Consider the following 26,224-nt stretch of genomic DNA (forward strand, 5'->3'; position numbering starts at 1 on the left):
TCCGGCCGCTCCGCCATGGGAGTCCCGGCCTTCTTCCGCTGGCTCAGCCGCAAGTACCCCTCCATCATCGTCAACTGCGTGGAGGAGAAGGTGAGGCGGGCCGTCGTCATCCCCCCCCTTCCCCCGGCCTCCTGTCCCGGGACGGGCCCTCTGACGGCCGCCCCTCACGGGGCTCAAGGAGCGCTGTGGGTCGGGGGGAGGCTGAGGGGGCTCAGGGCGGTCTGGGAAGCATTACCTGCCGGTACTTAGCGCCTGCCCGTACTGTGCTGCCTCCAGCCCCTCTTTGCTCTCTCGGGCGCTCCGGGTGCCTTTTCAACGGGTTTTGGGGTTTTTTTGTTTGTTTGTTTGTTTTTTGGACTGGGTGCTTTTAATGTCGGTGAAAGCGGCCGGTTGTCGCGGAGAAGTTACCGCGCCTGCTTGGTTTTCGCTCGCGTGCGTGAGCGGTTCAGCGGCTTGGGAGGAACGGGGTTTTGGAGCGGGGAATTGGGTTTCTCCTAGGATTTTCTGGTCTTCAGGCGGTTCATTGAAATGCGAGCCCTTCCCGGCGTGGTTGGCCTCTGCCTTTGGGTTGCTTCGGGGGGAAAAAAAAAAAAAGTGGGGTTTATGAAAGTGTTTGGCAAAACTTACGGTGAATAGTGAGTAGTGGGGATGCTTCGTGCTGCTTCTTGTTTTGTTTCTGTGTGGGTTCTTCATAGTGCCTGCTTTTCAACGACTTTTTTTGTAAATCACAAGCTGCAGCAAGCTTTAGGACTTGTTGAAAACACACGTGAAGCTGCCTGTCTTGAAAAGAGTAAGGAAATGCAAGCGTAAATGGTTAAACGTAGCTTGTGGGTCTGGAAACTCATCTGTCTCCATGAGACCACCCTGTTTTCAAGCGGATCAGTTCCATCATCCTGCTTGTGATGTGGGCTCAGGAAAGCCGGTGCCAGCACAAGAGTGAGGGCAGGAATGAGGCGTTTGAGAAGAAAGTGGGCTGTCTTATTTATAGCTGCACAGGTTTTATGTGAGATTAAAACAATATCTTGGTGTATGTATGGTCATACACTTCCTTGGGCTCTCATTCTCCTAGCATTTGAATACTTCACAATTGTATCATTATTAATTATTTTTGTCAGTATTTTCTTTCACATATTAGTCTTTCTGCAGCTTCCTACTTTGTTCTGATATTTATGTGTTTTTTTAATGCGTCCACCAACACAGGATATCGTGCTTGAACCCAAGACTTAAGTCTGTAGTTGTACTCTTTAACTTTGAGCAGCTTCAGCTTTTTTCTTGTCTCATTGCTGGTATTTTCTAGTATAGGAGAAGTATCTCCTGCCCAAACAGGGAGTTGATTTTTCCAAACGCATCCTCTAAAAATCTGGCTTTTCAGAGCAACAGGAGATGCTTTTTGGTGAAGACTTAGTCCCAACCTAGCTGCTGGACTCCACAGGTGGTCTTCACTTTACCTGCAACTCGTAGTAGGTACGGTGTGTTGATTGCTTTAAGCTGGCTGGTCACTGCCTTCAGCTGATGGCTTGTGTGTGTCCTCTCCCTTGCACCTCACGGAGGTCGGTATGGTTATCTGGGGAGCGCTTTCTGGGAAGTAACGCAGCTGAAATAACGTTTGTTTATATGTTTTTGCTAGGCAGGTTCTCAGATAGGCTGGTTCCTTTGTGAGCCTCACTGCGGCCACGTGAATGCTTGTGCCATCCTAAGGGACACGGTAGGAGGTGGAAGGTGACGGGGAGGATGGGGTGGCTCCCCTCAGCGACAGCACAGACTTGCATTGGATTTGAATAGCTGCACTGTGGTAGCTTTAGGGTGCAGTGGACACAGCAAGTTATTCTCTTCAGGGCTAACTTAGCCAAAGTGTTTCTGAGAAGACGAACTCTTCAGTTCATGCTTCCCCAACCGTTTTTCCTGTACGCTTTTCCAAATTGCATCGTCTTTTGTCAGGCTGTACTAGCTGCGTTCTGCTCTTCTTCGTAATACTGTGTTTGAAAGTTCACGTCCCTGCTGCTGAGCGTGTGCTGTGGCTTCTGCCCTTTGGCTACCTCCTATCCTTCCCTGGGAAAGAGGTGCCTCACATTTGGGAAACACTGTACTGTGAAGGAGATAGAAATGTGTGGACGAGGTAGAGAAGATAAGGGAAAAGAGAGTAAAGTGATTGAATTATGTATTGACGCTGGGTTTTTTTGACTGCATGTGTTACCTGCAAGATTTCAGTGTATGCGAATGACAGGCAGATCAGTTTTAGTATTCAGTTCTTGTTACAGTCAAGGTGTTTCTGCATTGAGATTCAGGCAGTGAAACAGAATCATAGATTTGGATTAATCAAATGTTGCACAGTTAAAACTGTGAGTTACTCTTTTGTTTTTATTACAATTGTGGTTTCAGTTAGCGCCTCTCAGTATGATGTGTGAAGTTTATTTTGCCTGTAGCTGCAGGAAGTGGATTTTTTACTCCAGTGGATAGGTAAGATTTTGAGGATTTGTCTGCCTGGGGGAACTATTGTAGAAAAAGGTGCTTTGTGGGTTTACAAGTATAGCTTAATAGCCGCGCATATGAGTGCTTACTCTGGAATAAGCTGTTGGCAGCTAGCAGTGGTTGTTCTGGTTGCGTTACCAAACTCTTGGTTTTTGTGTCATCTCGGATGTGATCTTTTCTGAGGATCTGGGTAACCCTCAGTTTAGAGGGCTGTCAGGTACATGTGTCCTGTTGTGTGTGCTGGAGAAAAGTGGGTGGCAAGGGGAATTGGGGGGAATTGGAGAACGATGTGTCTCTACCAGCTACACCTATCGAGCATATGACTGTTGACATGGCATTCGCTTTCTCCCAGCTGGGGCTGTGGGTCTTTGGAGTACTAACATCTGAACTAGCTAATGTCGTAACTAACACTAACATACTAACACCACACGTACGTGTGTGTGTGTATCCTACTTGTTGTCTTCAACTCACGCTGGTTGATTTGCTTTCCCCTTTTCACCAAAGCGGGGAACTCACAAAGGTGAACAGTTTGTTCTTTTGCTTAGTCAGCACCACAGCTGGCTGTACAGTCCAAGCCTTTCATTCACCAAATCCCCCTTTCCTTCATTACGTCGAAAGTTCACTTGCGTGAATGAACACCCATTTCAGCAGTAAAGTTAGACTGCGGAGACAGCAGCTTTAATAGTTATCTGTCGTATTTATAACCATGCTGGCAAGATAGCCTCGGCGCTCGGTAACCACGAGGTGAAGTTTTGTTGTGATGTTTTGAAGCAGCGTCCTTCTGATCAAGAGGATGCGGATAGAGGTTTGACAAGATAAAGTAGATTCTTTTACAGGTTTGTCTTTACTACGAATGGGTGTTTTATGTTTTTGCCTTACAAGCTTGTCCAGCTGTTTCTGGATAATGCTTTAAGATCTGTGTATTTAAAAGCAGTCACAATTTAAACAGCAAATATATCTGCAATCTGTAACAATTAAGTACAGTTTTCTCTAAGAGCAGAAGACTTATCTTTTTCATCACATTTGTAAACATTTAGATTAATCTTTATGTAATCAGAACTGCTCTAATATTTAGGTAAAGTGAAGGTTTGTATAGTCTTGGTTTTACTGAGTTTGTGATTGTATGTCCTGTTTTTTTGTCTTTAATAATTGAGCTTGTAACAGCAAATGTTCTTTATTAAAAGAAATGGAAAGGTACGACAAATTCCATTGGGCCAAGTTAGATTTACCATAACTGAAGTGTCAGATCTTGATGTCCTCATCCATGTTGCTTTGTTGCAACTTAAGAGCACGTTGCAATTACAGTAAGGACAGCACATGGATAAATCATATTAGTTAAATTTTTTTATATTCAAATCTGGTCATAAATTTGAGAGCGGACTAGGACAGTAGTGAGAAGCTGTAGTTTGTCTTACTGTAGATTAATTTAAACTTCTCTTACGATGTAATCAGCTCTATGTGTATTTTAGGATTGCTATAAATCTCTCTAATCAGAAATTTTGTATCTCCCGGTAGCTTGTCTCTTTGAAATATTAAAAAAGTTGATCCTTGTTCTCTTACCTTGCTAGATTATTTCTTTTTCTTCAATCTGATTAATCTTCTTCTTAAGCTGAGCAGGAAGAATAAGAGGAAGATCTTGAAGATAATGTAAAATTCAGGAGAGAATATTCTTAATCAAATTCATACGAATTAATAAAGCTGCAACTAAAGTATCATATTTGAAGATCCATTTTCAATGGTTTCAAAAGAGGCTGTAGATTAAAAGTGAACAGTTTAGTTATATCACAAGAGATATCACTCCCAGATACTTAAACCTTTTACAAGGCTGTTGCATTAAAAATCTGATAGGTTTATGAGGATGTAAGGGTAAAGTTGCTGACATAGCAGTATGCAGATGAAAACTGAATGGCTTTCGAAACCTTCTGAAAGAGATCATACTTATTTTGCTTTACCTTCAAGACTGAAAATAAGATCTGTGACAGGGGCAATTTTATTTTCCATATCACATAGCTGTAAGCCTTTGATATCTTCTGAGTTACAGTTAGCTCTGGCAAGAGGTTTGATGAAAGATCAAGTAGAACACAAGGCAAGCTTCTCGTCCCATTATCTGATGTAAACCAGAATGAATACTCTTCTTTTAAAATTGTAGGTCTTGGTTGCCCAGAGTAACTTTATTAGAACTGCAAGCTACAGTACGGTGTTTGCACCTGACAATTAGTTTCTGCTAAAACCATGTGACTTTTGTGCGTACGTTCTAGAAAGTTCAGTAAAGGAAGCAAACAGTGGTCTAGATTTCATCTGTTAGGATTTGACTAGTTTGGATGAATAGTATAAGGAAGATGTGAATTAGCAGAAATTTCACCTGTTTTAAAGAAGTGAAATGGAGGGACTTGGTGTTCAGTTATTTAAAAATGACTTCACAAAATTGCCCTGAAAGAATTCCATACACTTATAACTTGAAAAATATAAATGCCGAATAAATACTTATTTTGCTTTAGAGGTTTTAATTTTTGCCTTTTAAGACTGGCATAAGTTCAGCTAGTTCTGCTGCTACTCTAACCAGGAAAACTGTAATAAGGTCGATGGTGTGATCTGTAAGTTGTTTTTTTTTGTTTTTTGGTTGGTGGGTTTTTTTTTTCCTTTTGACTCTGATAGTTTGAGCTCTGTATTAGAGAAGTGGGAAACTCATTTAATGAGTAGCGGGCAGCAAGTCTGCAAATAGAAGTTCAGAGAAGTGCTTGATGTTGGTTCATCAGCTACCGATAAGTATCACGTGAATGAGAGAACCAGCAGTACCACATTCTTCCCTCCTGTCTCATGCAATCCTGTGATCATAGCCTTTAAGTAATAACACAACGTTCACTTTTTTAATTTCGCTTTATGCCAAGCTATTCAAGAGTACACTTCATTCCAACTTTGCGATACGTTATAATCCTTTCCAGTCATCATTTCTCTGAAAATCCTTTGACTTGTTCTTGATCAGCTCACGTGTCTTCCATCACTGATGCTATTGGTGTTTAATTCAGTGGTTTACATGTTTGGCTGGTGGTACTGCTTTGAAAGGGAGAATGCTGAGTTGCTCACAATCGCTGTGAGAGTGTTGCTGATTGCCTTTTGACCAAACTAAAAAAAAAAAAAAACAACCAAACCCAACAACAAAAGCCCAAACAGAACAAACAAAAAACCCCAAACATGGTGAGGAAACAAAATTGGACATGGTTGCTGATCCACCTTGTAGAGGAGCCACTCTTTGAAACACTCACCAGTGTTTCAGAACTGCTTGCTTTGACAGCTTGGGAGAAGGGGATGGGGTTTTTTATGTAGGTGTTATAGTGCCAACTCCAGTCTCTGCTCTGGGGCTGATTAGAGAGACTGTTTTCTTCACCTAGATAGTTACTTGTCACTGACATGACAGCATATGCAAAATAACGTGGGATTACTTATTACTTACAATTCAGCTGAGATTTGTTTGCTTTATACTTCTGGGCTTACCTTGTGTAGCTTGTTGTAAGTGTTCGAGAACATCGGAGTAGTAGAGGAGCATAGGTGGCTATAGGTAGTTTCGGGCGATTGTAAGTTTGCATCAAGCTTACCATCTGCACGGTGGCCTGAGCTTCATCTTCATTAGGCAGCAGCCTGGCAGTAGAAAAAGCACTGATGTAGAGGAAGTGAAGCATTAGAGTCAAAAGTTTACCTGTTTTCGGAAGTGGAAGGGTAGGGACTGGATTTTATTTAGCTTTTCAAATATATCCACAGACAAGCTCAGAGGCAGGAGTTGAAGAGTTCAGGGGTTTGAGCATTTCGGGGCATTTGATAGTCATGAGGTAAAGTTAGACATATATACCCAAAGTGGAGATGTGGCTGGTGGGATCTGAAAGGATCTCCTTTCTTTGTGTAGAGGAATCTGGGAAAAGTCCTCTTTCTAGTTAAATCTCACCATCCTTTGCTCACCAGGATGTGCTGATATACTTTGGGAAGCTTGTCATGTCATCAGCTGGGCTCCAATATGTCATCAGCCATAGGTGAATCACTTCTACTGCCCTGCCTCCCCCAGTTGTGTGTGTGACTTAAATATTGGATTGCAGTGAGAAAAGGCAGAGGTGCAAGTTTGTTTGGGTGTGTCAATCTGGGGAGCTAAGTGTTTAAAGTAGAAAGATTTTGATTCTTCTTGGTTATCGTGTTAAAGTTATAACATCATATCATAAACCTTGAAGTCCCTTTGCTAAATTTTGAGGGACTCAGTATGGTCCTGGCAGTAAAAGGAATTGATTTCTTGAATAATGAGAGATATGGAAACTTCTTGTTTATAATACATGCCGATCAGCAGAAATGAACCAACTCTGCTGTAACACATCATAATATCTTCTAGTTGTGCTAGTTTATAAACATCTTTTAAAAAACAGAAGCAGCACTGTTTTAATAGTGTAAGCACGCATCTTCAGGTGATTATGTGGGTAGCTTGCTGCTATCTTTTTTTCCTACTGCCCTTGAAAAAAATAAACTTTTATGAGTCTGTACATTAATACATCTGTTGGTTATTTGTGATACTTCTCTGATCAAGTACTGAAATATTTGTTTCAACTGCATTCACAGGCTAAAGAGTGCAATGGCGTCAAGGCTCCCATTGATACAAGCAAACCTAACCCTAATGAGGTGGAGTTTGATAACCTGTATTTGGATATGAATGGTATAATTCACCCTTGTACACACCCAGAAGACAAGTAAGGCAATTTTTTGTCTCTTTACAAATAGGATTTATTGATAGCATTTCAGATGTTAAATTCAATACTCTACGTTTTAGGCCAGCGCCCAAAAATGAAGATGAAATGATGGTTGCGATTTTTGAGTATATTGACAGGATCTTCAACATTGTAAGACCAAGGCGACTTCTATACATGGCTATAGATGGAGTAGTAAGTATTGATATACTTATCTCCCAGTAATGGCTGTTTGTAAAATTAGGGTAGATGCCATCTGCTCTCGTAAGGTCCTTTGGGAAATAGTTTTCTAGCATGAAAAACTACAGGTAAAATATACTGTTAATTTAATTTTGGTGAGGGTAATTTAAAGTATTCATGGGTTTTGTTGTCCACGAGGTTGTATGCGCTGGCTAATGTAGTCTACTGCAGTCTGAACTTGGCTTCTGAAAAGCAGGAAACTTCTGTAAGACAGTATAACACTCTGAAACTACTTATGCTCTTCCATTCTGTGGCTTTAGTAATAACTTACGCCGCAGGCTGGGAAAGACCAGAAAACCATGTAAGCAGATGCACTTAAAATGGGCGGTGACTTAGTTGTGGTCTGGAATATTTCTCAGGCTAGCCTCAAGGGACCCTTGAGGCTGAAAGCTTGTCTTTCTCCATACCTGATACCTGGTACATCAGTTGGTCTAATGAAAGATACCACCTTTTCTTAATAACTTTGCTTTACTGAGTATTTTTCTATCCAGATTGCATAGTCTCACTTCAAGATGCCAAAATGGCCTGGCAGAGACTGCTGGTAGGCCTCTTAAGCTTTGGCTGTTTTTCTAGGCTTTTCAGTTTCTCAAAGGCAAAATAAGTGTCATTAAGTAAAAAGATTTTTAACCTGAATTCAAGTGCAGGAATTCCTAACGGACGTGTGTATATAGAAGTAATCCCAACTAAATGTAGCCTTTTAAAAACCCCAACATACCTGCCATAAGTAGTAGCTAACTACTGTCTGCCATAGTCTTTTATTTTCAAGAGAGTTACAAATAGAATTGTAGGAGTTTCTTGTTGGAGAAAGGGTATGTAATAAATAATGGTTTCAGATAGACGTCGCTGTAAGTTTCATTTATTTGGCAAGGGAAACTTTGAATCCTTGAGCATTGTGGATTTCTGAGATGGGGGTACAGCTGTGCATGCTGCTGGCTTACCTCACGGAGAAGCTTAAGAGACCTGTTCAGAAACGTGTCCAGCTCCCTGTGCTGCCCTAGGAGAGCTAGTGGTGACGCGAGGGAGGGACAACAGAAATCCCTGTTTCAGTTACAGTTTAGACTGATGTCTTGTTAAATGCTTGTATAATTACAGACTGGCCAATTTCGAAAGACTTGTCTTGGCTACCAAAAACAACTAGCAGAAAGGAAGCGATTGTCCAGATGCAATAACTGAACCAAGCATTATGATACCTTTTTTAGGCTCCACGTGCAAAAATGAATCAACAGCGGTCAAGAAGATTCAGAGCATCAAAGGAGGGCATGGAAGCTGCTGAAGAGAAGCAAAAAATAAGACAAGAAATTCTGGCAAAAGGTAGAACATTTTTGGTGACCGTATCTGAGGTTTTTCAAGTGAGAGTCACCTTGTTTGTTTTGAACACTTCAGTAAGGTTTAGAAAAGGGTTATCTTGCTTAGTGGATATTTGTGTGTGCATTAAGGAGGGGATAGCAAGCCTACAGAAGGATGGATCTGTGTTTTCCAAAGTTAAGAACTAAGATAAAACAAAATGTCACTCTTCTCTTCTTCTGTCTCCTGCCTGAAATGGATTTGTGTTGAGTACTCTTAATTCCTTTAGAAAAAAATTGAACAGAAGAGCAGGGATAAATGTAATAGTGGGAAACTAACCAAAACTCTTATGGAAGGAAGTACAAATTTGTAGGGCTTGAGGAAAGGAGAGTTGAGGCTTAAAAGCAGGGATCAAATGAAAATACTACTGCACAGGAATAATGAACTGCGAGCAAGGGTAGTTACTTGACAGTGGAAACTCTAAACTCAGTGAGGAAACAAAGTCAGTGCAACTTTCTAAGGGCGACAGTGACATGACTTGAGTGAAAGGAGTGTGTGTAGCTGAAGCATGCTGTCTGGGCTGGAGCAATTAATTCAGGTGACTGTGTAGCAGGAATGAATGCTGTAGCCCAAGTGAGAGGGCCATTGTGTAACCTAGTTAGAGATTAAAAGAGGGAGGACAAAGACTTTTTTAACATTTCTTCCTGTAGCATTTCTAGACTGTGAAGACCCTTTATGAAGCTCAGAGATGAGAGAAGTTGGTGTAACCCTGTGTTTGAGCCCAAGTGAATAGATAGTGGAAACATAGGGGAGAATATGTAAGAAAATAATTATTTCCTAATGTTTTATCTCATTTAGAAAGCTTAGTTTCTTTGAGATTTCTTTCTCAGTCTTTTGACAGAATAGGTAGTGAAATCACTTTTCTGAAGTAACAACATTTGTAAATGTACTAACACCTTATTTTAAGATGGAGATAATATAATGGTAAGAGCAGTTTTAGTTTTGTTATTTTGGGTTTGGGTTTTTTTAACAAACTAATTTTTAGTAAGTGTTAATTGTTATCAGGGGAACCATCTGGGGTTTTATCATGCAAAAATGGTTTTAATGTTCCATTTTGATTTACTTCTGTTGAATGTTTTTATTGCTCTAGGTGGCATTCTTCCTCCAGAAGAAGTGAAAGAGAGATTTGACAGCAACTGTATTACCCCGGTAAGTAATCTTGCACTTTAACCAGCAATTGCCGGTGTCTGAATGAAGGCTCAATTTATTTTCTTCCGTCACTTTTTAGGGAACTGAGTTTATGGACAATCTTGCTAAATGTCTCCGCTATTACATTGCTGACCGTTTGAACAGTGACCCAGGGTGGAAAAATTTGACAGTAAGTTTCACAGTTTCATACTTCAGGAAAATTAAGGTGATCTGCTAGGCTGGGTTGAGATATGATTGAAGAGTATAAATTTAACAGATTTGTCTCATCTTCTGGCACTGTGCTGTCATTAATAATGGACCGACTTGCACGTTCTGCTGGGACTTCAGAGATACATTTCATCCTAATAACACAATCTAACAGCACCATTTGTTTTGACTTCATTTAAGAGCAATGAGAAGATTTGATAGTAGAAGCCACAATTTGATATAATGGGAGACAGGGTTTTAGGAATACTTTTTCTTCTTTTGGGGAGAAGTGTCAAGATACATTGTATATGTATTCTTTTCACTATTTCTTTTTTAACTCGTTTGCTACCTCAGGTAGGCTGCATTTTCTCCGTTACTCTGATGATGGATGACGATAGATGACAGGCAACGAAAATAATACGTATCAGCTTTCTTGCCTTTCTGGACTTTGAAATTTCTCTCCTCCTGTACCTCAACCACTCCACTCCCACTGAGTTTTGTTTCTGACAACCCTGTGTTTGCTCTGTACAAGAGGGCAGAATAGTCAGTCTTCTCAGATGCAGCTGCCTGTTTTATTTTCCATAAGTTGACTGTTAAAGTGGTCTAATTGGAGGGCAGTTGACTCTGCTTAATTCCCTCCATCAGACATGAGTTTTAGAAACGCTAATGCTCATCTGGACATCGGTGTAAGGAAGTGTATAATGTGATAATGTATCAGTGTATCTACGAGTTTAGAAGATCTAAAGGGAAGCGGGCATATGTCTGCTTTATCTGTTAGTTCTCTAGTGCGTATTTTGATTGCCCTGATAATTTATCAGGAAACTTCAAATATGTTAGTTAATGACGTGATAATTTCAGTGGTATTTGAATCAATATGTCAGCTTCATCCTACAATTAGTAGAGAAAAATGAAAATCTACTCATTGGTTCCAGACTCTTAAATAATTTAATTTTGAATCATAATATTTTAGTTAAAACTACAAATTAGAATTTCAAGTATTCATAAGTCAGATTCAGTATTCAGTAAATGAACTACCTAAGTTGTTGTTTTTTTTAATGTGGCGGCATAAATTGTTTACATAATTTAAATGTTTCACAGGTTATTTTGTCTGATGCTAGTGCTCCTGGTGAAGGTGAACACAAAATCATGGATTACATTAGAAGACAAAGAGGTATAATTCAAATAAATGTGGACGTTTTGTTTTAAATTAAGGTATGGTCAGTAATAACTTATTTTACGTGACTTTGCTTGACTAAATGTAACTTTCTTTTGTATAGCTCAACCAAACCATGACCCAAACACTCATCATTGTCTGTGTGGGGCTGATGGTGAGTTCTTTTTTGCTAACAATATGACCTGTTAAGTTTTCTTGTGCTGTTTTGTGATTGAGTTGGGCTGTAGTTTTTAGGCTTTCACTTGTATTTGTGTAAATAATCCAGTGTATTTGTTAGTTTTTGAAAGCTCTGTGTAATATATGGGGAAAGATCTAGCACTGTCCATAGCTGAAGGGCTAACTTTCACTTAGTTGTGCTGTCTGGGTAGTTTGTGGGTAAGCACATCTGTGTGTTCACACTTGCTTAAGGTAGAATGTACTTCGCTTTTAAACTTTTTTTTTTTTTAAAAAAGCTTAATAATGTTTATCCTTCATTACGTTTTATTCTTCTCTTTTGATTGGTAGCTGATCTGATTATGCTTGGGTTAGCTACACATGAACCAAACTTCACTATAATTAGGGAAGAGTTTAAACCAAATAAACCCAAGCCATGTGCTCTTTGTAACCAGATGGGTCATGAGGTTAAGGATTGCCAAGGTTTGCCCAGAGAAAAACAAGGCAAGGTAAGAATTTTTGCTATTTCTAGAAATTCTTTTTACCTATAAGCTCATTTATGTTTTAATGAGATGCTCAAATTGTTCTTGCAGTTGGTTTTGGCTGCAACGTAATGCAAATTATATTATTGGAAATACCTAGCTTTCCTCTTAAATTAATAAGTAAAAATTGTACTTCCATAGCACAAAAATATTATGCCAAACCTAATGTCCTCATTTGTGGTGTTTTGTTGATTTATGTTTTTTTTCACTGGTGAGAGAAAATGATCAGTAACTTAACAGACATGCAAAGTAGCAAAATGCATGCTTGGCATAAGAACTTGAGAAACTGTACTTATATACCTCTTAACTCCTCTCAAAGTAAGCCTTTAAAATTAAGCTGGAGAAACATTATGGTGAGCTTGGATGTCATGCAACTCTTTCCTTTTATTTTAGCACGATCAGTTCGCAGACTGTCTTCCTGTCGCTGAACAAGAATTTATCTTCATCCGATTATGTGTTTTGCGAGAGGTATGTTGAAGCAGTTACTGTATCTGCTTTATATAAATAATATTTTTAAACTCCATACACAGTGTTTTCTAATGTCCCTTTTTCTTTTGTGTGTGTGTTGCAGTATTTGGAAAGAGAACTCACTATGGCCAGTTTGCCTTTCACTTTTGATTTTGAAAGAAGTGTTGATGACTGGGTCTTTATGTGCTTCTTTGTGGGAAATGACTTTCTTCCTCATCTGCCATCTTTGGAGATCAGGTAGATGAGAATATATGTTTTCTTCTCTTGCAAGTATACCTACTGTGGTTTTAAATGATAAGAATCTCGTGCTTTTGTTTGTTTTTAGGGAGGGAGCAATCGATCGCTTGGTTAACATATATAAAAATGTGGTGCACAAAACTGGGGTAAATATTTTTGCTTTTTCTTTAAAAATATCTGGGTGTTCGCTACAAAAATAGGCTTGTTTTTCAACTATATTATTTTCTAATTTGCAGGGGTACCTCACAGAAAGTGGTTTTGTCAACCTACAGCGGGTCCAGATGATCATGTTAGCTGTTGGAGAAGTTGAAGATAGTATTTTCAAAAAGAGAAAAGATGACGATGTAATTTTTTTTGTTACATTCTTGGAGTTTGGTTTTAATCACGTGTTACTGTTAGACTGTGACATTCCTTTAACAGAATAAGAGAAAAAAAACAAACTTTGTATTTTTTTTGTTATAATCTCTAGTGAATTCCTCCATGCTCAAAAAAGAATTGCATGCTTCCAGTTGGTTGTCTTTTCCTGGACTGCAAGGCCTGTTTTTCTGATTGTTATCCCAAGTAACAGCAAAATGAAGACTGTATGTGAATTCTGTTACTGCCTGCAGCTTTTGGAATAGCTGCTATGAAAACTGAAGAAGGAATTCTTTTGTAATTTGCCGCAACCTGTGGAAGTGCAAGCCATGAGCAGGGGTGAAATACTAAATTTGGATTCCAAGTGCATTCTTGCCTCGCCGTACCTCCTGCCATTTGAAATATGTCCATAAATCGTTGTTCTTTTGGTCTGTCTCTGCAGTTTGTGCAGTTTTTTGCAGACGTATTCCAGTTTATTCATTAAGTACAGGCGATAAAACTCCCTGTGAATGAAAGAGCAGAATTGTATTTACTTTCCAGTCAAAAAATACTGTGCCAGTGCTGGCAAAATGTTTTGTTTATAATTGCCCCAGCCTGCACCTCTCTTGAAGTGGAAATACCAATTTGATGTTCAAGTTTTCGGTTTCCATGGCCCAACAATAAGAAATATCTTTCCCTGAGCCTCTTCTTTTCCTGTTTCTAGGACTTTAATGCCTCTCCTACTTTTTTTTTTTTTTGGCGGCTGTTCCAGTGCCGGCAAGGAGCTTGTGTCCTTTGACACTGCTGTCACCTTGAAGTAAGGCTATAGCTAAACTTAGTGGATGATATAAGCCATTACCAAAATTGTGGGGCTTTGAATACACAGCTACTTTTTTCCCCACAGGTTTTCAGGGTAGGGTAGAAAATTCTATCCCATTTCCGTTGGATTTTCAGACACAAGAATTGGCCTGTGTCTTATTCAGAACATTATGTAAAAACCTTATGGCCTTCTGGTCAGTAGAGGATTATAACAAAGTATTTTTCCAAGAAATCTGTATGCTTGACTGACTTTATTTCTCTTTATTCTCTATTTAGGATAACTTTAAAAGACGGCAAAAAGAAAAAAGAAAAAGAATGAAGGTAAATTAATTCCTTTCACAGTGCAAAAACTAGCAAGAATTAAAATGTATGCTATAGCTTTCAGCAGATATGTTGGTTGAAACTGCGGTTGTAATAACGGTATATTCTGGCCTGCGTGTAAACTACTTTAAAGGGTTCTTTCATGGCTTTTTGTAGACTGGAGCTTTGAAAGAAGGAATTGCATATTAAAGGTTTCTTAAAAGAGAAAGGAGGGAGAGTGTTGAATGCGCTGGATGATAGCTGTGTGTTGTGTCCTTCAAATCTACACAAATCTGCACTTTAATGATTATTTAGTGATGCTTCAGCATGGTCACTGTACAGGAATTGCTTTTCCATGCATTGACACAAGTCTTCACAGCAATTGTATTGCTGAGGGCAACGGAGTTTAGCATAAGAGTTTAGGTTTAAATATGAATATCAGTTTGCATTAAATGGATTTGCTTGATTAGAGGCATGTTCTAAAAAAGCAAGGAAGGCTTACCCCAAACTATAGTTATCTCGCATTCTGCCTGCAAGCAAGTCAGTGTTGCCAAATAGCTCTCAAATGTAATAGAGAAGCATTAGCCGTTGTGGGAACGTGTTTGCCCTTTCTGATCCATGTAAGCCGAATTCTTTAAAATTATGTTACTGGAACGATATTGAGTTTTCTTCTGTTCACAAAATATTCTGATATTTTAAAAGTGGGCTCTTGTATGTTCATTCCAGCATAGCTTTGTTCTTGGTTAGGACATTCAGGTAAGTGTAGCTTCTGAAACTTTCAGGGCATATGATATCCCCACTCTGAGTACTATCTAGATCTTGTGTTTATTTTTTAAATTACGTATTTTCTGACTATCCCTATTAGAGTGGAAGAGGTTATTCACTTTGCTTACAAAGAATACGTTCTTCCCGGTAAATTAGGTGAACTCTCAGTTCCCCAAAAAACTGCCTTTCAACCCACGTAGAAAGAACATGGGTACAAAATGCAGAGTTTGGTTGGATTTTTTTTTAAAAGAGCTTAATAAATTATAGGAATATAAGGGTCTCACTTGCAAGTGTCATCTTATGTCTGGCTGAGATTGCTAAACGTAACTAATTTAGGCTGAACTGAGTGAGTGAGTAAATTATGTGTGTTTTATATGACATGTTAATCTGGAAATTGTGAGAGCGCATCATCACACTGCTGTGGAGATTACACAGCTTTTTCAGTATACTTGTATATATTTATCTTTTAGAGGGATCAGCCTTCTTTTATTCCTGGTGGACAGTTTTCCCCTCAAGCTCTGGGAAATCGATCTAGTCCTCAGGCAATCAGTAACCCTAGACAAGCCGCCTTTGAGATGAGAATGCATGACAGACAGAATTCTGTAAGTAGATGTTAAAAGGTATTTACACATAGAAGGGGAAATAATGACATCCTGTGTTACTCCGGACACCTTTTTCTCTACTCCATCAAGCTTTCTTGAAAAGCAGACACCAAAAAATATATTTTTCAAGGAAGTGGCTTTTAATAACCAATTTTTGTGAGACTACTTGAATAAAATTGTGTTCTTTATTTTAATGTTCGGTATGATACTGCTTGTTAAATAGCTCTGGGAGGGCAAGTGTGAGGTGAATGCATCCGAGTCAAATACAGTGGCTCTTCTCCTCAAACTTGTTTGGCACTTGTGGAGTCAAACCTCCTTGTGAGTACCGGTTTAGGAACTTCCTCGGTAGGTTTGTGAGACAGACAAACCGAATACCTGAGCTGGAGGTCTTTTAATATTTTTTTTTTGGAATCTGTATACACACAGACATAGATATCTGTATTTTGGAAATTAGTGATTTGCATAGCTACGTGTTTGTCAGCTGCTTTTACTTTCCAAAGCATTGCTTTTCACTGGGAAGAGGAGAAACTTAGATGAAGCTTTTGGAAAGGTATTAGAAAGTGGGGGAAAACTGGAAATAAATTGAGTGCTCTGTTAGAAGTCTTGATTGTTAACTTTAAGTAACAAGTATGACAAATACTTTCTTTTTGGGCATAAATCTTCATCCAAACAGTGAACTAATTAAAGGTCTTTTTCAGCGTAAAGATGTGTGTTCTCTTAAGTCTAAATAAATACAATATGCTTTTTCAAAGTATAATTTCTGCTATTCTTCCCTTTTAATCTTGAAACTTTTGCACAGGGGTTAAGCAAATCAGTTCCTTTATGGAATGGGAGAAGTTTATTTTAGACTCTCTAATATTAAAACAGATAAATTTGAAAGGAGTTTAAAAGATCAGTTGTGAAGAAACTTAGAGTATTTCTGCCAGTTCTGAATTACATGCAGCATTTTTACGGTAGTCTGCATATGCGTTTTTCACTGTTGCTGTAAAATGAAGTTGTAACATAAGCAGTAGCACTAGAGAAAACAGTTGTATTCCAAAATTGGAATATATAAAAAATGGCATGTTTTATCAATTTATACTGTCTTGTTTATTGCATCTTTTTCTTTCTCAAATACAATGAACTTTTTGCCTGTATGTATCCCTGCCTGCCTTTTAATACAAAGATGTGTTCTTCTTTTCTTTTGCTACTTGACTTAATAGCTTAAGGATTGTGTAGCTTTTTGAGTTTTTGGGGAGCTAAAAATAATGTATGTGATTATCACAAAGCTGTTAAAATTAACTTGAATTTAAAATGCCTAATAAATCCTTCCCCCCCCCTCCCCATTTATCTGTAATAATTCTGACCCTAGACAACTTCGTCATCTCCAAATACCAGCCTCACTTCTGATGGCAGCCCATCCCTGGCAGGAGGAATTAAGCGAAAAGCTGAAGACAGTGACAGTGAACCTGAGCCAGAGGATAATATCAGGTGAAGCCATTTTTTGTAGCACTTTGTTAGCAAATTGCTGAAATAGATGCAGTCTAATTAATGCCATTTAGCTTAGAGCAGCAGTGCCTTCAGATGCTTTTCTATGATCTCTTTATCCACCGGTAATTAATGTGGAGGGTTAGAATATTCAGTAAATTCCAGTGAGATGTGTAAGCTATAGCTGTTAAATCTAAGTATCTAGATTAGTATGCGTGCAGGTTTTCATCCTCCAAGCCACTACTCCCTTTGAGACCAAGCACTAGATTGGCTAGACATTCACTGTTCAGCTTTGATTATGTGAGCTGAATGCCGCTGTTTTACAGTTGAATTTTTGAGCTATTTAACCCATAAAATTCAGTTACATTCACGTGTGCAGCATTATTTATCTTGACTATCACAATATGTTTTCCTCCGTCTTTGATTTGTAGCAGGCCCTGTTTTGTCTATGGCGAGTTCTTTAAATGTCTTAGGACGGCTGATCCCTAGATGATTAAGGGATAGGAATTTTATGAGAATTAACTGACAGTGAATTACCAGTGAGTCTGCATTTATCAAAGGTTTAAATCAAGCTATCGCCCTTTGAAGTCGAGGGTGAAGGCTCTTATAATTTTTTGTTAAAGGTTCTGCCCTGATAAATGCAACAAGTAGGTTTTTGTTTTCTGTAGAGTCAGAGGATGTAGGTGGACATGGGAAAACAATAAGGGTTACTTCATTGTGAAGTAATGATCACTGGTGTCCAGCGCTGTTGTTGTGACATATTTGTGACATCTAGCCCATCAGATCTTCCAGTGTCAGATATTCTAGCTCTCATTCTTATTTTCTTTCCTGTGTGTGCAGATCTGAATGGATTGATTTTCTTTTTTTTAATCGAGCAAGCAGAATTTTTATCTAAAATCAGGTTAAATTTTAATGTTGCTTTCCATTTGAATTTTAGCAGAGCTTCTAAAAGAAGCTTTAACAGTTTTATAGCAACTAATGTGAATGAACCGTAGTGATTTATGAGTAGCAATAGTTTTGACGGGGTTGGTATTGTCAAGCAAAAGGATATGCTACATTCGTCTGCAGTTATTTAAGCTCTTTTGTAGCTCAGAATATTTATTCAGATCCTTTTCTGAGTGGAAAATAATTCTGTGCTTCTCATTGTAAGTAAAAACAACTGCATAAATGTACTAGATGCAACAAAATTGTTTGCGAAAATATATTTTGTATTTAGAATGACTTTAAAACTAGAACAAATAGTTTAGTCAGCTAGCAGATGGGTTTTTGTTATCTTACAGAAAAGGTTTTTGAAATTTATGCAAGTGTCTAGCTGCCAGGGAGCTCCTAGAGTCAGATGCTCATAGACTGCAGATGTTCTTGACTCTGTCCTTCAAGACTTTAGCGCAAGTAGCTCTGTCCTTGCTCACCTGGCTTTCTTAAAGTCTTGAAAACCTCTCTTGGTTTCTCTACCTCCTCATCAGTTTGAATCATCTTTGAACTAGCTCAGGTCAGATGTTAAAAAGTATCCCTGTACTGGGCAACTAACTTGAAACAGAAGCAAGGGAAGATCCTTTTTGCAAAACCAAAAGGATATGCATCATGTAAAAAAGCATAAATTGATCTTTGCTCTCTCTTAAAGCCCTAATATGCTATATTTATTGCTCTGTGAGATTCTGACAAGTGTAAGTTTGAGTTGACCTCGCAGGTTACTTGTGTGCTTCAGATTCTGTATGTAACTTAAAGTGGTCACAGCCTTTGTGGAAAGGGATCTTGCATGATGGTTTTCAGATGTGATAATCAATGCCAAGTTTTGAATTGCTGAGAATAAAATTCTGTTTAAAAAAAAAAAATCATTATGAAGGGATTATCTGATTTAACAGTTTCTAAATCAGATTTGTAATTTGCTTTACTCTAGTTCGCTTGAATACCAAAATTCATGTGAACTTTGAGATACGTGTGTGTAAAATGCACGCGCTATGGTGAATAATAGGTTTAAATTAAAAGAAAAACCAACAACAAAACAAACAAAAAAAGCCCAAAAAACAACCCACATAGTTTTGTGAGGGAGGCCAGTTCTGAAGCGTGATATCATGATTGAACCAAATGTTAACTAGAGCTTAATCTTCCCATTATTTAAACTGCCTTTTTAGATGGCAGTCGCTGAATTGAACCGTAATTTCCCCCAAGATTACATCGTGTCTGTTAGGACTAAGAACTTCAAGTTTTATGTGCATGTTAATATATGGCTTGCTTGTGGCACAACTGTTCTCTCAAAATTGACACGTCATGTATTGAATGACAGGGAACACAGCAGATGTAGTGAGCGGATAAAATGTCCGAGGAAGAAAAGCTCTGGAGTCTGTAGGCAGTGATTCCTGTTGCTGCCCATGCCCACTGCAGCTGTATTCCCCCTGCCTTTTCAGTTTTTCGAGGAGCCTATGGTCTGTGCTTACTGTTAATCTTCACAGAATATTCTTGCTTGAAATGTGGCACAATATAGCACATTATTCACTTTTTTCCGAACATTATACAGTAGAGCTGAGGGATTCAGATGCTTGTCTGTCAAAGATGAGCAAGTGGTTGTTTTCCCCTGCCCCATCTGTAGACAGACATAAGGGGGAGCTGTGTGAAGTAAGGATAAATGGTGTCTGAGACTGCTCTTCTGACTCCAATATCCATCTCCGGCATGAAAGATTGAAAATCCCTGTCTAAAAGGGAATTTGTCTGATGTGAGTCAGCAAGCATGGGATTCCTGAGTTGCAGATAATTCTGCTGGTAATCATAGCTTGTCTGAACAGCAATAGAATGTAAAAATCAAGCTGCTGCTGCTTCTTATTATTTATTTGTTTACTTTTTATTTTGAGTAGCAGGGAAATTGTATCACTTTTCTGCTTGAGAGGGGCATTAAGAATAGAGGAATGAACTTGATGTGAGAAGATAATCCAGTAAGATAAAGATTTTGGCCTAGGGTAGATTAAACAAAATAAGGAAGAGGAAGAGTTTGTTCTCTTTCTAGTGGTTGGAAGAGTTAAAGAACAAAGTTCAAATGGCAGTTTTGGTAGTAGATTCCTGATAAGAAAGATGAAATTGCCAGCTAGGAGCAATACTGTTCTGAAAAATCCTGACAGCAGCAGGCACGTGTTTGAAAATCTACCCTGGTCCTAACAAGTACTTTGAAGACATGTTTATCAGGATGGTAGCTTCAGAATTTCATCTGGATTTTCTGTGATGCCAACCATCAAATTTTATTCTCTTGCTGTTGAGTGTCAGTTTTTATGCCTTCATTTAAACTGTATAAAAATGGGAATTGAAGTAGCAAGTGACTTTGGCTTATATTTTAATTCAGACATGTAAATGTGCATATATTAACATGTATTGACATCTATTTGTGTGTGTTATGCAGGTTATGGGAAACTGGTTGGAAACAGCGCTACTATAAAAACAAATTTGATGTTGATGCATCTGATGAGAAATTCCGTCGTAAAGTTGTACAGTCCTATGTGGAAGGGCTTTGCTGGGTTCTCAGATATTATTATCAGGTACTTAAAAATTTCTTCTCTGAAACTTCAGTTTTCTTTTGTGTCTGCACCCTATTTCTTTTCAGGAAATAATAATTATCCATTGCTCATTTTTGAAAAGCAGTGCTTTTTTTTGAAGATATAAAATAAGTGGGTGCCCATTCTATTTGACGCTCAAGATATGAATGCAGTTTTTGTTTCTCACATACAGTAACGGCACTTGTTAGTTTATTAAGGACTGATGCATATTTTTCCTTTGCAATACATAGCCATGCATAGTGACATTGCAGATGACTAAATGAGTGAACAAAGGACAAAGCCTGTGAAATGCTAGTAAGAATTTGAAAGGAACAGAGTTGTCAGTCTCCTCCATAGATTGTAATGATGTTCTATGAAGTGTATTGTGATTGAGGTAATCTGTATTTGATTTAAATCTTTTGATAATTGAGATGTCAGATTGGCAAGAGATTAGTTAGACATATTGGGGTTTGTTGTACCGATGGTTAATAACTAGCTTCGTGCCCTGAAGACAAAGTAAGTTACATTTTGCGTGTGACCTGGGAACAGAATGTGTTCGAGCCGATGGAGTTTATCTGTCTCAGCAGGGCTTTGTAGCTTGAATGCAGTGCCACGTTGATAAAACTGCACGTTTCTCATAGGTGGCTCACACCTGTCCAACGTAGAGCACAGGCAGGGCAAATACCTCGCATGCCTGCAAAAAACTGTGCAGTCTTAAAATTAGTTTATTTTAACGTGTACTCCTCCCCCTTGGAACAAAAAGGGAGTGTGTTCCCTTCCCTTGCACTATATTAATTAGTTGAGTTTGGGCTCCAACTTGCATGTTATGGTGGATGAAAATCATAGAGTTTAAGGTTTGCAAGTCTGTTGTAGTTGATCTGCAGGAGAGCTGAGTTCTCCACTTGCTTGAGTAGCTCCGTTTGCAAAGGACAAATGTCACCTTTATAGGCAGAAATTCCCATGATCCGGCACACAGTTAAGGTCTGCTGCAAGCAAACCGTGTTCCTGTTAACCGTGGCAAGATATATTCCTAGAGCTCTATACGTGCCCATATGTCTCCAAAGTGTGTAAATGGATCTTCAGATTAGCTGTAGGTGTGTACTTGCTGGAAAACTGTCGGTGTGACCTTCAGTGATGCAGTGGTACAAAACCACTGCACAAGGCAGTCTGGATTTTAAGGGACCCTGAGGGGCTTAGAGGAAGGGAGTATACGGCAAAACTGAGATAATATTTGAGGTGACTGAAATATTTATACTCGTTTGAAGACTGTAAAATTAAGTTTGTTTTATTCAAAGAACTGTGCATGGGGTGTGCGTTCATTGCTTTGTGATCAGTGGCCATGGCTTGTGCAGACGTCATCGTATGCTTTTATAACTGTTCAAACCGGGGTTGCATTTGCATGTGCACTGTTGAGAGACTTGTGGCTTTAAATGTATAGGAGCTGGAAGACAGGCGTATACCAAACTTAAAACAATATGGGCAAGTCCCTATGCAACACTCGCTAGTTTAGCTTATAGAACCAATTCACTTATTGAGATGTATGTAGGTGACTCCTTGTCCTTCTGAGTTTGTAAATGTTCTGGCTGAAGTGACTGATGCATATAAAAGTGATAGATGATTACAGTTGCAAAGAAAATAAATCAGCGAGGTTGACAACAACTTCAGACTTCAGGCAGGACCATAGTGCCCTCAAGAAAATTGAGAAGGAGTGCCAGTAAGACCTCAAGGAAGAGTAACTGTGCAGAAAATATTATCTGGTTTAGAAATGTTCCAAAGGAAAACTTGATGAAAGTACGCCAGTGTTCAGGGCTTTGTTTTTGCTGTTTTGCTTTGTACTCAGATGACTCAAAAAGAAGGGAAGTCTCTCTCTAGACTTTATAAAAATTACATTGCAGGCTTAAAATAGTGCAGCAATGAAATACTTGGTGTGCTGCTGTTTGTACTTGCATAACAGAACTGTGTAGGCAAGATACTGTAACCTGCTGTACATGGGCAGTCTGTTGGATCGGTATGGAGCAGCAGTCACATCGCTTTCTGCCCATATGGAAGTTAGGTTAGGAAGCTGTTGGACTGGGGGAATGTCAAAACAGGTTTGCTTGAGGGTTTTTGTTTGTTTTTTTTCTTTTTACCATAATAAGAATTGCTTCCAATAACTACTGCTCATTGTCCATAAAACTTCTGACAGAATACATTACATGCTTTTCTATTCTTATAAAAAGCTAATAATGCAGAGCATGTTACACTAGCGGGAACATCTGTTTGGAGAGAAAAAAAAAGAAAAGAAAAGAAAGAAACCAATCCACCTGGCTTTTGAAACATACTGAAACCATCTGAAGAATTGCATCTAATAATTATAGTCTGTAATTTTATACCAAAAATATTGCTGGAGGAGCCTCATTGACATTTACTTATTCAGAATTGGAAGTCAAAATAGTAGGCTTTTGTTTCAAGTGGTACTGCTAAGAAAAATAGCTGAGGAGGGGAAAACTTGACTTAGACCTTATAGAGCCACGTTTCCTTTACAAAGTGCATTGTGTTCTGATGTGTTTTGAGTTTACTTTATTTTCTCTTTTTTGAGGATTGTTTTGCCTCTTTCAAGTGAATCCATCTTATATTTCCCAGAATTCAAGACAGAAGAATGAGGGGAAAAACAAAATGTTACTCAAAGTCTGTATTAGTGCTTGTACTGAATAGAAAAGTAACAGTTAAAAGCAGAATACTTTTCAACCTGCAACAAATATTGTTCACATTTTCACACCTTGTAGAGTGTATCATATCAGGGTTCTTTGGTCCACCATATTCCCAAGTTAGCGGTGGGATTTTGCATTGAAAAACAGTAGTGCAAACTGTGTGCTGCCAGAAAAACACTTCTTCCATTCTTGTTGAGACCTCTGTAATGGCTTTCTGACTGGCACGGTTCTGCCGTTTATACAATTACAGAGAACTTTGGAAATTCCTCCTCTGTGTCATCTGCGTGTATTTCCCTGTTCGAGATGTGGTAGCAACTCTACGCAAGTTGAAAATGTGTCCAGTTGTTACAGGCTCCTCAGCTTAGCCCCAGGGACTGGTTAACTGTACGGATAGACTGTGATTTCCTACTCTTTGCAAGAAACTTTTGCGCTTGGCTTTATTGGACTTCGTGCACGTGCTCGTGTGTTTTTTCTCGAGGGGGAGGAAAAAGGCATGAGGTACATTACAGTGTCCTGAAGCTAAGGTTAAGATTCTGCTGTAAGGTCTTTTGTGTCGTTCTGGTGCTAGGTCCTGTCTCTTTGGCTGTCTCCCTTAGTGACTCAAACCTAGCACATAGCAAGAGTACTTTGGCATAGAAGTCTATCTGCTGTTCTGTGCTGCCGAGGAAATGCCCGAGGTCTCCATTCACTGTCCAGTGAACTCACTCGCTCTAGTCTGGCTATGAAAATTTAAGTCCCAACCTGAAGTCCAGAGTACCTTTAGAGGCAAGAGCTCTTTCTTTTCTAATCATGGGGACTCCTCTTTCTCCTGGTTGATGCTGGGCTAAACTTTGTCATCTTTAGTGACTGGGCTACGTGATTTTTATTTTTTTTCTTTAACTTTTCTGATTTGTCTGATTTTGTTTCTCTGTCCTAGGGCTGTGCATCCTGGAACTGGTATTACCCTTTTCACTATGCTCCGTTTGCTTCTGACTTTGAGGGTATTGCAGACATGCCTTCAGATTTTGAGAAAGGCTCAAAACCGGTAGGGCATCTTTATTTATTTACTTCTGATTTAACAGCTCATTAGAAGTGTCCTACATCTGCTTGTTTAATTTCAACAGTTTAAGCCTCTCGAACAACTTATGGGAGTATTTCCAGCTGCAAGTGGAAATTTTCTGCCACCAACGTGGAGGAAGCTCATGACAGACCCGGTAAGAATCCTTGTTGTATTCCTCTCTGCAAGGTTATGTCATCTTGCAGTTGTGTGAGCATGACTTGCTGCTTCTTACTTCAGGCAGAAGAGTAATGGAGACCAGGAGGGAACTTTTTTGGTAGGCTGCAGAGATTCTTCAAAGATTCTTAACAGTGATTCTTTGAATTCAGATGTTTCAATGAGAAAAATTATTTCCTGACTCTTTTACACTTTAGTAAGATTGTTTACTTTCTTATAGAAACCTTGCAAAACTTAATTGGGGAGCAGATACCTTAACCCGGTTATCTAGAATTATTCTATCCTGCTTAGTTTCTTGTTTTGATACTCGAAGTAGTGGAAGTGTCCTACCACACTTCATGTTTAAATGGCATTTAATAAAAGATGTTTCTGTTAGTCAAAGTTCTTGGCATCCTCCTTAGCTTTGTGTTTGCTCACCCTCTGCGAAGTACATACTAGACAGCATTCTGAATCAATTTCATAATTGGCTTTAATGATTGTTTTATTTTCTCAAATACAGGAATCAAGCATAATTGACTTCTACCCTGAAGATTTTGCTATTGACTTAAATGGGAAGAAATACGCTTGGCAAGGTGAAATTTCAACTTTTTTTTTTTTTTGAGCTATAGTGTACTGACCTTAGTTTTAAGAAGCTATGTAAAAATAGGAAGAAAACGGAAAATTATCTTAGTGAGATAATAACGCACCAAGTCACACAGGTAACTTGTGTTACTTGGCGGGGGGGGAAGTATTTTGCAGCAGGTATATTTTTGAAAAGAAATTACCATGAAGAACAAATTATGGTTCAGTAACTGATTTAGGATTGGCAATGATTATTAGTAATTTCAGCAGTCATTCTAGATTTGTTAATTTGTCCTGAACTAGATTAATCATATTTCTATTTTTATCAGCCTTACTATGTAATTGTCTTTTGTCTCTTTTGCATTTAATTAATGGATCTTGTTCTGTTCAATCAGTGGCTCATTAGTACTTTGCAAAAAATGCTTTGGGGAATATAGAAATATTTGGATGCATACAAAGAATGAAAAAACAGCTACAGTATTTAATGCAGCTTCTTCTTTCTTTAGAGAATATTAATTTTAAAGGTCTGCCAAATTTTGTGGCTGGTTACGCTACTCAGCCAATAGTGTGACATCTCAATTATAGGTATAAATAATTATTTGGGCGCAAAATGAAACACATGAAATTCCACCTGAGCATAAGAAAGCACATTTTTACTCCGAGGCTGGTCAGACACTGGAACACTTACCCAGAGAGGTTGTGGAGTCTCCGTCCTTGGAGATATTCCAAACCCAGCTGGACATGGTCCAGGGCAACCTGAGCAGCCCATGACCATGCTGGAGCAGAGGAGGTGGACTAGATGATCTCCAGAGGTTCCTGCTGACATCAATGGTTCTGCGATTCTTCCCCCAAGGCAGCTCACTTATGTTTTGAAATAGCCATGGTTAGACACACGAGTATCTTACTCAGGACAGTGTTCCAAAATTGAAGAGAATATTCCTGGGTATTATGAGAAGTGCTGCATAGCAGGTTTTCCCTCTAACTTGAAGCCCTTTCTTACCCCTGTCGTAATTCTGGCAACTTTCTGTAGTCCTTTTGTGTCCAGTTATCAAATCTACAGTCTAAAACAGTAATGTTTTAAGTAGCTCCCACATGCTTTCTGCAGCCTGTAACATTACTTTTGATTCATTTAATGCTTAATTGCATTATAAACTCTCTGTTCTGGATTAACATCTGAGAATTCTCAGATGTTGAAGAGGCAGTTGTGAAACAATAAATATTTTCCAAGCTGGAAGTACAAACTGTCTCGGTTAAAAAGCATCTAGTATACCTTGTC

General features: G+C 38.8%; 1 protein-coding gene across 3 annotated transcripts in view; it reads left to right on the forward strand.

The window, feature by feature from the left end:
• Positions 1–26,224, forward strand: part of XRN2 (5'-3' exoribonuclease 2) — a 50,808-nt gene continuing 24,584 nt past the window's right edge. The window contains exons 1-20 of one of the 3 annotated variants that reach the window (XM_050894501.1): positions 1–90; positions 7,063–7,190; positions 7,271–7,382; positions 8,627–8,738; positions 9,862–9,920; positions 10,000–10,089; positions 11,205–11,277; positions 11,384–11,434; positions 11,785–11,942; positions 12,369–12,443; positions 12,547–12,680; positions 12,769–12,826; positions 12,917–13,024; positions 14,109–14,153; positions 15,368–15,499; positions 16,851–16,969; positions 20,352–20,487; positions 24,091–24,198; positions 24,278–24,367; positions 24,887–24,959. In XM_050894501.1, the coding sequence (XP_050750458.1) occupies positions 16–90; positions 7,063–7,190; positions 7,271–7,382; positions 8,627–8,738; positions 9,862–9,920; positions 10,000–10,089; positions 11,205–11,277; positions 11,384–11,434; positions 11,785–11,942; positions 12,369–12,443; positions 12,547–12,680; positions 12,769–12,826; positions 12,917–13,024; positions 14,109–14,153; positions 15,368–15,499; positions 16,851–16,969; positions 20,352–20,487; positions 24,091–24,198; positions 24,278–24,367; positions 24,887–24,959 (1,936 nt within the window). In that variant the 5' untranslated portion in view covers positions 1–15. Of the gene's footprint in view, positions 91–1,413; positions 1,465–7,062; positions 7,191–7,270; positions 7,383–8,626; positions 8,739–9,490; positions 9,530–9,861; positions 9,921–9,999; positions 10,090–11,204; positions 11,278–11,383; positions 11,435–11,784; positions 11,943–12,368; positions 12,444–12,546; positions 12,681–12,768; positions 12,827–12,916; positions 13,025–14,108; positions 14,154–15,367; positions 15,500–16,850; positions 16,970–20,351; positions 20,488–24,090; positions 24,199–24,277; positions 24,368–24,886; positions 24,960–26,224 lie in introns of those variants that run through there. The other 2 variants (XM_050894502.1, XM_050894503.1) reach the window with 2 other exon arrangements.

This window comes from Gymnogyps californianus, chromosome 3 (genome assembly GCF_018139145.2).
Source record: "Gymnogyps californianus isolate 813 chromosome 3, ASM1813914v2, whole genome shotgun sequence".
In the NCBI taxonomy this organism is placed as follows: Eukaryota; Metazoa; Chordata; class Aves; order Accipitriformes; family Cathartidae; genus Gymnogyps; species Gymnogyps californianus.